This window comes from Oryza sativa, chromosome 7, assembly GCF_034140825.1.
Source record: "Oryza sativa Japonica Group chromosome 7, ASM3414082v1".
NCBI classification, from domain to species: domain Eukaryota; kingdom Viridiplantae; phylum Streptophyta; class Magnoliopsida; order Poales; family Poaceae; genus Oryza; species Oryza sativa.
The window spans coordinates 27,536,912-27,550,623 of record NC_089041.1 but is presented as its reverse complement, the minus strand read 5'-3'; the positions used below and the strand labels follow the sequence as shown (position 1 = coordinate 27,550,623).

At 42.6% G+C, this 13,712-nt stretch overlaps 1 protein-coding gene and 1 pseudogene across 1 annotated transcript; one reads left to right on the top strand and one right to left on the bottom strand.

The window, feature by feature from the left end:
• Positions 1–2,536: 2,536 nt before the first annotated feature.
• Positions 2,537–13,712, bottom strand: part of LOC4344128 (uncharacterized) — a 47,334-nt pseudogene continuing 36,158 nt past the window's right edge.
• Positions 11,821–13,686, top strand: LOC136357272 (uncharacterized). Its single transcript, XM_066312314.1, has 8 exons — positions 11,821–11,964; positions 12,055–12,328; positions 12,418–12,520; positions 12,666–12,802; positions 12,888–12,966; positions 13,070–13,190; positions 13,283–13,437; positions 13,524–13,686. The coding sequence occupies exons 1-8, from the start codon at positions 11,821–11,823 to the stop codon at positions 13,684–13,686; spliced, it is 1,176 nt and encodes a 391-aa protein (XP_066168411.1).

Sequence of the window (13,712 nt, the reverse complement as noted above, 5' to 3'; positions counted from 1 at the left end):
AAATGTTGTCTGGGATTTAGAAAAAATTCCTAAAGGAGCCAAAACAGTAGGCTGTAAATGGGTCTACAAAACCAAATATGACTCTAGAGGGAATATAGAAAAGTTTAAAGCGTGACTTGTGGCAAAAGGCTTCACGCAAAAGAGAAGGGATTGATTACAATGAGACATTTTCTCCAGTCTCTTGTAAAGTTTCCTTCGGGATTATAATGGCACTGGTGGCACATTATGATTTAGAATTACATCAGATGGATGTAAAAACGACATTTCTAAATGGAGATTTGGAGGAAAAAGTATACATGGCACAACCAAAAGGTTTCGTCATGAAAGGAAATGAAAATATGGGATGCCGTCTAAAGAGATCCATTTATGGATTAGAATAAGCTTTGAGACAGTGGTACTTGAAGTTTGATGGGACAATAAAGAAATTTGGGTTTCAAGAGAATATCGAGGACAACTGTATTTATTCAAAGTTTAAGAATGGGAGATTCATTTTCCTAATTCTGTATGTGGATGACATTCTACTGGCTAGTAGTGATGTCAGTCTACTGCAGGAAACAAAGAAATTCTTGTCCTCAAACTTTGACATGAAAGATCTCGGTGAGGCTTCATATGTTTTGGGCATAGAGATTCACCGAGATAGAACAAAGTATGCATTAGGACTTTCTCAAAAGGCATATATAGAAAATGTGTTGAAGAAATTCAACATGTACAGATGCAGTGCTACACCTGCTCCTATAGTCAAAGGCGAAAAGTATGGGGCATCGCAATGTCCTAGAAATCAGTATGAGCTCAATGAAATGAAAAACAAAGCCATATGCGTCAGTTGTAGGAAGCCAACAGGATGCGCAAATGTACACACGACCTGACTTGGCATTTGTTACCGGGTTACTTGGCAGATTTCAGAGTAATCCAGGCCCAGAGCACTGGAAATTGGTATAGAAAGTCTTGCGTTATTTGCAAGGAACAAAAGGCCTCATGCTGTCTTACAGAAAATCAGAATCGCTCCAGATAGTGAGGTATTCTGATTCTGACTTTGCAAAAGATAATACAAAGTCAACATCGGGATATGTGTTCACCCTGGCAGGAGGAGCTATTTCATGGAAAAGCTCAAAACAGACTATCACTGCAGGGTCTACTATGTATGCCGAGTTTATAGCATGCTATGAGGCAACGGGGCAGGTGAACTGGCTAAAGAAATTCATACCCGGTTTTAAAGGTGGTTGACAGTATTGAGAAACCACTAAAGTTATACTGCGATAGCGAACCCACAGTAATGTACTCTCACAACAATCAGTCAAGTGGTGCTGCCAAACACATTGACATAAAGTACTATGTTGTGAAAGACAAAGTCCAGGATCAAACAATCAGTCTCGAGCACATTAGAACAGAAAGGATACTCGCGGATCCGCTCACGAAAGGCCTACCTCCCAACGTGTTCAAGGAACATGCAGCATGCATGGGTTTAAGGGAAGCCTTATGAATCCTGGACTATAGGGCCCAAAAGTTAAAGTATCTGTTTCTGAATAGAGATGTGTATAGTGGCTGTCGAATCCATCGGTGATTAACCGTGACGATGAAACATGCTCTATATGCAAATCTATGATGGAATAGAAAAAGGCTAAAAGAAATAGTGAGATCAAGGGGGAGAATGTTAGATAGATCTCCCTCCCCTTGAGCCCAACAGCTCAAGGAGGCCTTGACCCGCGCCCTGATCGGGGGCACCCAGCCCAATGGCTGGTGGGCCCCCGTCACCCTGCGCCATATAAAGAGGGGTGGAGGCGGAGCGGCACAAGACACGAAGTTCGTCGCCGCCGCCAACTCCACCCCCACAAACCCTAATCCGATCGAGAGGGGGCGCAGCCAGTGACGGGAACGCCCCACCGCCACGCCACGCCTCATCGTCGACCACGACTCCCACTGCTACGACCACCGTTGCCGTCAAGCACACCGTCGCTGCCGTTCGCATCAAGCCCGCGACGACAACGATGATGGCTGGCCGCACTTCCTCCTCAACATCGACCGGTCACATCCCTAAACCCTCTCACTCCCTCTTTGTTAATCCATCTATTGCTGTTCGTCTATCCAAAGTGTTCTACCCGACTAGATCTAACCTAGGTGATCCCAAAGCAATGCTAACACTACAGAGTACTATCTTGTGTTGAATGGGACTAATTACCAGGGCAGGAAACCCAATTTTCAGGAGTCGAATAAACAACATTTTTTTTGAAAATAATCGATGCCAAGACTAGAACACACTAATACATTGTGTAGGAATTGCAATCACCTTAAGCATCTTTAATCAATTAAGCATTGTCCACTCCAACAAATGATAATTGGCAGTAGCAAATACTCCTAGATTACAGTGCAGGACTAATGACTAATGAGGCACAGATACAAATAGCCTTTCTCATCTCGAAGGAAAATCTATGTTCTTTCTAGAAAGGTCATATGCACAATAACTTTTTTACCCTGTACTAACAATATACATGATGACATGATCGTTTGACTGAAATGCAAAATCATCTTACAACTTTCTTCAGTTGGCACTGTTGATGTCATGCAGCCACTGGCGACTGATCAGTTCTTTTGCTCTGTCCACGAGAGCAGAGAGAGCTGTCTTGCATTCCATGAAGCCCATGTCACCCAAGAAAAACATGTACTTCTCAGCCCTTGAGGGTGTCTCTTCGACCATCGACACTGAATCCATCATCCGGAATTCATTGAAACACTTGGCATTGCGAGAATTGCACTCCATCATGTATATGGATTGCTCAAGTATCACCCTCCTGATCCCAGGGCAATGAGCATTTTGTTTCATGTTTGCATTCAGTGCGTCCACTAGCCTCTTAATGAATCTCCGCTTAATCTGCCCGTGTTCTAGCTCTTGGGCAAATTCTTCAGGAATGAGTTTGCATATCTGTGAACTAAGGCCAATGAGGATTTCTAGTTCTGCCCCTTCAGCGTCTATTATTCTTTCCAACACCTGTAGTGGAACCAGCAATGTCATGTAGCATGATAAATATAGCTGTACAAACTATAGTTATACTTATATAGTTCATTGGTAAATAAATCCCCCCTTCTTTTTACCAAAAATGACAAAAATTAATAGACAGAGAATGCAAAAATGATATGGCATGCTATACACATCTATGTTGCACTCGTAGTTTGTATTAGCAGGGCTCACCTCTCGTAAGGTGTGAGATAGTTCCTTTAGGTCTGATTCTGTGAGCTCATGTTGAGCGTGCAAGCACATATTACGCAACAGACTTGCTGCAACATATATGTATTTATCATCATGGATTAGGATCATATTTTTTAGTTTATTAACGAAATCTAGTTCCTTCAACATAACGAAGCAGTTATGCGAATTTTCTGATGACAGCATTACCAGTGCTTGCCCAGCGACCTTTGGCAGCAAGCAATCAACATTTGAACTAAATGATCCGTTAGAATCGAGGAATGCCTTCATCAGCCTGGTAATGAGCATTTTCATTTGTCCAATCTCCTGCCTTGTGTCTTTGTCAATTGCAAGGTTTCTGAGGATTCCTGCCATGAGCCTCCTCAGTTCTTGGTTGTTGCTGCTGCTGTCTCCCAAGATCTCTGCAAGGTTTCTCAATAAGAAGGGATGTTTTGATATCTTGTACCGCAGTGTTATGCCAATTTCCCCTTCAATGCTTGTGAGTCTCTGAAGCACCTTTAGTGATGACTTTAAGAGAACCTTCTGTTGTGCTTCAGAATTTACCATTGCACTTCTAAAGCTTGTGAATCCAATGATTTTGGGGATCAGGTCAGTTACTTTGTCGATTTCCACGCAGTTATTTTGATCACATTCAGCAAGGCTATATATGATTGACATGCCTAGTGCAGGGAGGAGATCATCGTCTGTCAATGGCTGCTCCTTGGGAATCGACCAGTACTCCAGTATCCTCTGCCAAATTCTAGGTATGTATCTTTGGTCGTTGATGTGCATTGATCGGGTTGGTGCTTCCAACAGGTTATCGATGTCCTCAGTCGGCTCTTGGTCACCAGCTATATCATGTTTTTTTATCTTGTCTATCTAATATATCAACAAAATGATCTTGATCATCATCTTCAACTAGGAGTGGGTGTCCTCTTTTCGGCTTTCCATCAGCATCCAGGAGCGTAGATACAAGCTGCAATGTTCCAGGGACGGTTACAACTCGGAGGTTCTTTGCAAGCTTGGCAGTGACCTTGGCAGCATATAACCTGATAGCTGTACAATGGTTTCTACTACTCCAGTCCAACATGCTGATTAACCTGGCCATCGTCTGTGTTGAACTGGTGAGTTTCTCCAGCAGCCTTGCCCTGGTCAGATCTCTCTGCAGAAATATATGCATCATCCGTATCCCATACAGCTGATTCTTGGACAGGTCCGAATTTAGAGAATCAATGGCAAAGTTGCTGAGGCTGATCCTCTTTGATGCAAACAAACCTCCTTCCATGTATTTGTCGTAGGCGTATGCGTAGTACAGATTGACAGATTCTACTCCCCACTGACCTGTAAATCCACCATTTCGGATGAGGGCTCTCTGAGGGATGAACGAGAAGACCTCCAGTATGCCGGCTACAATGTAAGGTATTCCCTGGCTAATCACCATTCCATAGAAGATTTTTAGAGATGGGACAAGATGTGGGGTGCCACCTTGGCCGTCGTAGCCCTTTGGATTAAGGCGCAACCCTGCGAGCTCGACATGCGCGATTGCTGCTGGAATCTGTAAGTTGCCGAATGACACAATGGCCAAGGCTTCTATGTCGACAAACATTATCGCATATCGATATATTTTCTCAATCATGAACATCGGCATCACAATTGCAGCGAGCATGCACGAGCATCTTCTATATACAAACCCGCCGGAAATGGCTGCTCTGGGCGGCGATTTACGCTGTCGTGGCCCTTGCCGTTGCTTGGCACGTCATCCAGCCGGAGCCCAGGGGTGGATTTGGAGCGCGGTCGTTGCGCGCGTTCTCCGCCGTTGGATGACCATCGTGCGTCGGTGCGTTTGGCATGCCACATTTTCCTTTTTCTCGTCCGCTGGTTCTCTGCGTTGCGTCCGCCACGTGTTGTTCCCTGTGTGGTGGCCTCATTTGGTTGGTTTGTGTGCGGTGCATTGCACCGCGCGCAGGGTAGGGTGGGCGTCCTTGCCATTGTTTTCTCCGGTGTTATGCGTTGCGTGGTGCATTTCTTTGTTTTTTGAGGTAGCCATGGTCCACAGATTGCCTGTGGCTGCCGTGTGGGCCGCATGGCCTCTGCCTGTTCGTACCTAACGTGGAACAGGTCTATGCTGTTTGCCTTAGCTGCTGTGTCAGATTGCTTTGGTCGCTTGGTGCGCGTGTGCGCTGTGTCCATGGCACAGTTTCTCTCTGGCCGGTGGGTCTGCTTTATTCTGAACCTGTGTGTTACGGTCTAGGACCATATGCTGTTGGAGACCGCGCCTGTAGTGGGATTACTCTGTGATGGCTTCTCCGCTATTGGTGCGTTTGCGTGGGTTGTCGATATCAGGCATCGCTGTGGTCCTGGTGTATGCGCCCCGTTCCTCTGCGTCCTGGGCCATGTCCAATCCGCTTGGATGCTTGGTTCATTCGTCTTGGTCCATGCAGTCTTCTTCTTCTGCAGCCTATGCTGTTAGTCTCTCTGGTCAGGTTTTCTTGGGTTGTAGCTAGGTGCGCTGCACTTATATCGCTGATAGGTGGGGCAGTGTCATCTCAGCTAGCCATTTGTTTGGTTCCTATTTGTGGGTGTTTGGTGTGCAGGTGTACATGATTGTTTGCTTCCTTGCTGCAGCTCGGCGGAGAACCCCTTCTATCTTTGTCTGTATATATTACTACTTGCGTTTCTCTTTCTTTCTTCCCTTCGGTTTCTCCTCCTCTCGTCGGTTTCTTCGCTCCATTGTTCTGTTCCTTGCTCGAGAAACTCCCACTCGTTTTGCTCCTGTTCAACTTTTCGTTATGGCGTGGTAAGGCCTGGATCAATGCGTGTGGTTCTCCTGTCCGTTCTGTCATTTGGGTTTTATGTTTGTTCTCTCTTGTTTGTTTGCTTATGACTGCGCGGCTGTTCTTGGTAGCATTGACCCTGCACCTTTTGTTCCATTTAGGGGAGGCAATCTGCATGGGCTGCAATGGACCTTTAAAGGTTCCTGATCATCTTCCATTGCACGTGTGCGGGCTGCTTCTAAGACCTAGCAGGTACTTTTGGTTGTTGCTGGTTTCATTGGCCTTGTGTTATGCTTTGCTTCCTACATTCTTATTCACTGATCATGCTCCGTTCTCTGCAGCTCTGTTCCGTCTTCTTCCTTGCCTCTGTTCACAGCTTGTGTGTTCGCTTCGTGGTGCGTTTTAGTGGATTCTGCCTGTCGACGAGCATATTCCTTGCTAAAGGTATTCCCGCGCTATTAATCTTTCTGTCCTTTATTTATGGTTCATTGGTTTAGTATTTTGTTTCTATTGCCTGCATTCATCGCTGTCTAAATCTGCATGTGGTTGCTCCAGAGCTTTCGGTCGTTTTATATTGTTCGTTCACTGTATCTGTGTGGTTTGAGCCACTTTTTTTGCCCGTGTTCTTTGCTTCATTCTTTTCTTGCCTCTGTAAAATTATGATGGCAGTTAGAAACGCATGCTATGGATAGAGTGCGTAGGGTACGTGCCAGCCGGCAGAGAAGGGCCACAAATGTTCTGTCCCAACAGAGTGCAATGCATATAGAACATGCTATCGTTCCGCTAGGGCAGCCCCATCAGGAAAGTCGGTGCAAGAGGAAATGTTCGTTGATGGATTTTGCACCTCAGCTGGCAAAGTTAAATAGGCAAAGGCGTTCCCTCCTGCGTTCAAAGATGGATCCGTCCGTTCCTTTGGCCAATGTGGATGGTATGCTCTTTTTGTTGTCTGTGATGGTAGGCTTGTTTTTTTTCGTGCAGTTTAGGTTCATAGGCTGTTTTACTGTCTTTGTTCGCAGCAAATCACACTGCACGAGCCAACGGTAGTTCCTCCCGGACAGACAAGGAGTATATCCGATTGCTAAAGGGTTCGGCCGCTGTTCTGAATACGTGCACGTAATGCATTGTTTTTTTACACGAGACTATTTTTGACATTGTCCAGCGCTTTTGTGGCAGCATCATACCCAGACAGATCATACTATGGCCCTCCGACGTATGAATGCCCGTATTGTGGTGCCATGTTCTGGTACCAGGAGAGGGTCAAGAGTGCATCTGCTATTTCAAAAAGAAAAATAATTTACAATCTATGTTGCAAAGGAGGACGCATACAATTGCCAAAACTGCGTGCCCCTCCTGAGCCACTAGCATCATTATTGAACTATAATGGTGATGCACGTTCGAAAAATTTTTTGAGGCAAATACGATCGTATAATTCGATGTTTGCTTTCAGCTCAATGGGTGCAGCTATTGATAAATCGATTAACACTGGAAATGCACCTTATGTATTCAAGATCAATGGAGTTGTGCACCATAGGATTGGTACTCTTGTGCCATCCTGTGGCTCACCTCCCAAATTTGCGCAATTATATGTGTATGATCCAGAAAATGAATTACAAAACCGATTAAATATATTTGAAAACGACGGTGATAATTCAGATAAAGCAGATCCTGAGATAATTCGTGCCCTATCATCGATGCTTGATGCTGAAAATACTCTTGTCCAGAGCTTTAGGTATGCTAGAGAACGTGTTATTCAGCATGGCAATCAGCAAGTGACACTTCGCCTTTTAGGTTGCAATGCAAAAGACGATGTGCAATACAATTTACCAACGAACAGTGAAATAGCTGCTATTATAGTAGGTGATTTTTCTGCGAAAGAATACAAATTTGATGTGCTTGTCTACGATAAAGGTCGTGGCCTGTGCCAGATTTCTCCCTTGCATCCATCTTATATGGCATTGCAATATCCTTTGTTGTTTCCATATGGTGAACGCGGATTCCATTTAGGCATTAAATACAGTAACTATGATGGAATTGGCAAAAAGTATGTCACGATGCCGGAATATTATAGATATGAAATGCATTACAGACTAAATGAACCAAATCCTTTCACATGCTATGGTCGCTTGAGCGATCAAATCGATGTTGATATATTTTCTACTATTGAAACAAATAGGCTACAATACTTCATCGATCATCAAAAAGAGTTGCGCTCTGAGTCTGTAGATGGAATTGTTGATGCGATTGATAAAGGTGTCACTGATGGAGATTCAGTTGGCAAGCGTGTCATACTTCCTGCTAGCTTCACTGGAGGAAGAAGATATATGGTCATGAATTATCAAGATGCAATGGCAATATGTCGTGTCTATGGGCCTCCTGACCTTTTTGTCACATACACATGTCATTCCAAATGGCAAGAAATTGCAGATGCGATTCGATTTGAGCCTGGCCAACAACCATCTGATAGAGCTGATATTATTGTGCGTGTGTTTAACATGAAAGTTAATGAATTTATAACTGATATTAGGGAAGGCAGAACTTTTGGTAAAGTTCTTGCAGGTATGGTCACAATTTTGTTAGTTTATAGCGTATTAAGGCCATTGGTGTGGCACTCATCAACCTTTGTTCTTAATGATTACAGTGTTGTACACTGTTGAATTCCAGAAGCGTGGCCTTCCACACATACATTGCTTAGTTTGGCTTGCTGCTGCCACTGCCGATGTCTCAGCCTCTATAATAGATGGGTTTATCTGTGCTGAGATACCTGACTATGACACCGACCGGCTAGGATATGAATTGGTTAGCGAGTTTATGATGCATGGTCCTTGCAGTGATGCGAACAAGAAGTGTCCTTGTATGAAAAACGATAAATGTTCAAAACATTATCCTAAAGATTTCCAAGATGAAACCATTGTTGATGAATCTGGGTTTACAATCTATAGACGAAGAAATGATGGACGATCTATCATGAAGAATGGGATCCTTTTAGACAATAGATCAGTTGTACCCTACAACATGGCTTTACTGAAAAAATATGAGGCACACATAAATGTTGAGTGGTGTAACAAATCAAATTTGATAAAGTATTTATTTAAATATATTACAAAAGGCCATGACCGAGCTAGGATCTATTTTGAAACAACAGGAAAAACACAAAATGCATCACCAAATCATGACCTTGCTCCACGCAATGAAATATTAGAATACATGGATGCAAGATTTCTCTCAACCTATGAGGCACTTCATCGATTATTTGAATTTGATATACATTATAGAGTGCCACCTGTTGAGCGATTGGTTGTCCATCTGCCTGGGAAAAACTTTGTGAGATACGAGAAGGGAGCTGACCTACGGGCAGTCCTTGAGAGTCCTGGTGCAAAACGGTCTATGCTTACTGAATGGTTTGAAACTAACAAAAAAAATTCTAAGGCCCATTCATTGACATACTGTGAGTTTCCTAAGGAATGGACATGGGAGCCATCATCTAAAACTTGGCACGAGCGAACACCTGCTCCTAAAATTGGCAGAATATATTATGTGCATCCAACTGCGGGCGAGCTTTACTATCTTAGGATGTTGTTAATGATTGTCAAAGGTGCTCAAAGCTATGCTGATGTTCGCACATACGATGGTGTTGTTTATGGCACGTATAGAGAGGCATGTGAGGCACGAGGGCTTCTTGAAGGAGATAATGAATGGCATCTCCTTTTTGATGAGGCCATAGTGACTGCGTCTTCAGCGCAGCTTAGACAACTTTTTGTGACAGTCCTTCTTTACTGTTCTGTTGGTGATGTTCGTTCATTGTTTGATAAATACTGGCTATACATGACTGATGACATACATAACAGGCTAAAAAAGGCCCTTGACAATCCACACTGTGTGATTCCACATGACCACTTGCTTAACATGCTACTACATGAGCTTATTGCTGTATTTGCAAATAGCGGTGGTAATATCAAAGATTTTAACCTGCCACATCCATCATCTGTTCCACATGTTCTTGGTACTAATAGATTAATCGATGAAGAAATCACAATTGACCCACTTATGCTTGCTATGCATGCAGACTCTTTCGTACAGCAGTTGAATAATGACCAGATAACTGTTTTTAGCACTATTTGTTCTCGTGCTATCGCTAATGAACCTGGTTTCTTTTTTGTGTCTGGTCATGGTGGAACTGGCAAGACATTTCTCTGGAATACAATAATTGCGAAACTTAGATCACAAAACAAGATTGTTCTTGCTGTCGCTTCATCAGGGGTAGCATCTCTCCTATTGCCTAGAGGTAGGACAGCTCATTCTCGGTTTAAAATACCAATTGACATTGATGAAACAAGCATCTGTAATATAAAACGAGGCACAATGCTTGCTGAGCTTTTAGCTGAAACTGCATTGATCATATGGGATGAGGCTCCAATGACACATAGGCGATGCTTTGAAGCATTAGATCGAACGTTACGAGATATTTTATCAGAGACATGCCCTTCAAATTCTATTGTACCTTTTGGAGGAAAGCCTATTGTCCTAGGTGGTGATTTCAAACAAATACTCCCAGTTATTCCTAAAGGATCCCGTCAGGCTATAATCAATGCATCTATCACAAACTCAGAACTATGGAAACATGTAGCGCTACTCAGCCTGAATATAAACATGAGATTACTCAATCCAATGTTACCAGACAATCAAAAAAAAGAATTGCATGATTTTAGTCAATGGGTTTTAGCTATAGGCAATGGCACTTTACCTATGACAGCAAAGGAAGGTGAGAATTATCCTGCATGGATCACAATTCCCGATGACTTACTTGTTATGACTAGCGGTGACAAAATAGCTGCTATTGTTCATGAGGTTTACTCAGATTTCCTTACGTGCTACAGAGACATTGAATATCTGGCTTCTCGTGCAATTGTTTGTCCTACTAATACAACGGTTGATGAAATAAACGATTATATTATTGGTTTAGTGCCAGGAGATTCTAGAGTATACCTAAGCTGTGATACCATATCAAAAAGCTCTGAGCAAATTCCAGATTTCGATCTGTTATACCCCCCAGAGTTTCTGAATTCAATAAATGCTACTAACTTTCCAACGCATAAACTTGTTCTTAAAGAAGGTGTTGTCGTAATGTTGCTACGAAATCTTAATCAATCAATTGGGTTATGCAATGGAACAAGGCTATTAGTCACAGTTTTAGGAGACAGAATTTTACAGTGTATAATACTGACTGGATCAAACATTGGTGAAACTGTTTACATACCTCGAATCACACTTGGCACCACAAAGATGAAATGGCCTTTTACACTGCAGAGAAGGCAGTTCCCTGTTCGAGTTTGCTATTCAATGACCATCAATAAAAGCCAAGGTCAAACACTCCAGCGGGTTGGCGTATATCTTAGGAAGCCTGTCTTCACACATGGGCAATTATACGTTGCTATTTCAAGAGTAACAAGCCGATCAGGGCTAAAAATATTAATTGAAAATGATGATGGATCATGTGGTACACAGACAAAAAATATAGTTTACTCTGAAGTGCTCAGCGCTACAGTCCAAGCGGTGATTTCCCGCACGTTATATCTTTTTTTTTTGCTTTTCATCACTTCGTTGTATTTTCAGCAGAGTAATGTGCATGTGTTACTATTGCAGGCTCCGCCGCTTGATGCTTGAAATTTTTGACCACAGTAATACCCAAATTTGTACATATATTTTGGAATAAATGTCTTTCAGCCTCAAGTACTATAGACTATGTGTATGGTACATAGTATATTGCCTTTTGTCATGTATAGTATCCTGCCAAGCAATCTTTTGACTGTTATATCTTATCCAACCATTTTACCCATTCTAAAATAGTTCTATGCTCATTGCAGGTCCAAGATGGCACATGTGCTCATTTCACAGCTGTCCTGTGGAGACTTAAACACAAGGATCCTTGCAAGAGTTTCTAGGTTATGGGATTTCTGCGATCTCAACGGCAGTGGCAATATTTTCCACACTGATCTTGTGCTGCTCGATCAGATGGTAATGATGTGACTATGACATTTATTCATCGATGCCTATTAGGCTATAGTGCCAACTCTCTTGATAACATTATTTACTTTAAAAATGCAGGGAAACAGCATTCACGCTCAGATTTATCCACCTGCAATTGACAGCCTGAGGCCTTTGCTTAAGGAACAAAAGGTTTACTATATTGACTCCTTTACTGTGAGGTATGCGAATAGGACATACAGGCCAGTCGACAATAGCCTAATGATTGTGTTCAGTAAATGGACAACATTTGAAGAATACATTGAGCCCGCTGCTGATTTCCCTGGCATAACTTTTTCATTGACACCATTCAGTGATATCCCCAATTTAGTGGACAAGACCATCTTCTATGTTGGTAATGAGATTCTTCTACACAGCTATATTTGTTGTATCAATAATCCATACTATCTCATCATTAATTAGGCTTATATGGCATGCAACCAGATGTCATGGGTGTCATCACTGAGGTTGGTTCGCCAACCGTTGTGCGGCCGAAGTCAAGGAATGCTGATAGCTTAAAAAGAACAATACAGATATGTGATGCAAGGTGTCTTTGCTCAGACTGAATATCCCTATGTTTAATTGCAATTTTTACCTTTTCCTTTTATGCATGCATAGATTCTTAGTGCGCCGCTGCTTTCTTAAATTACACTCACACTGTTTCCTTTTTTCTATTCATGGAAAAACAATAGCAATTCAACAATGCCTGTTACACTCTGGGGAGAAAGGGCTGATGCTTTTGACGCTAATAGTGTATACAATGCTGGCCAAACTCAGGCCCAAGTTATTGTCTTTGTTGGGACACTTGTCAAAGATTACACAGGATTAGGTTCGTTTTCACTACGCATTTTCACTTCTATGTTGTTTATTCTAGCCATCTAACGCTATGCTTTTATTTGGTTCATGCTATACAGGTCTTACAGTGACTGGTAGTTCGCCGTGCAAATGGTATCTAAACCTTGATATTCCTGAAGTGCTAGAACTCAAAGAGAGGTGAGGCTGCCTACTTGAACTCATGTTTATAATCCATTGCCATGATGTGTTCTCACTCCTTGTGAAACAGTTAGTTAACTTTCAACGTGATATAACTATGTAGCTTCAGTGCAAACTTTCGTCCAGTGAGCTGGGTTGATAACCCAGCAACAGGTTACAACCAGGACACTGCAGAGGAAAAAACTATTCAAGAAATACTTGCCCTCAATCCTCACAAGAACAGGGTACCTCCTTGCCAGTTTTTTGTTCAATACATCGCTGCACATTTTCTCACTTTCAATAATAGTGATATCATTTCTGTTCTTTGCTTTTTCAGAGTACACGTTTCATTGTCAATGTCACTGTTAGGAGGATATGCAGCGAAAATTCCTGGTGGTACAATTCATGCCGATTATGCTATAGAACTTCTAAGCCATACGGTTCTAGCTACAAATGCTCAAGCTGTTCTAACATAGGAATACCAGATCCAAGGTTCATACCACACCTCATTCCAGATTTTTCCATGCTTACTAATTGTGCTGCACACATTAATATACACATGTATATTACCCATGTAGATATAAAGTAGTGCTCATCGCCGGTGATGCCAGCTCCAATGCTACATTTATCCTTTTTGGAAGAGTTGCACACCGCCTCATAAAAAAATCAGTGGAATCTCTGATTGAGGACAATCCACCAGATAGTGATTACATTCCAGCTGAGATCGCAGCGCTTGTTTAGTTCAAGGAGCAGAAAAGCCATGTGGT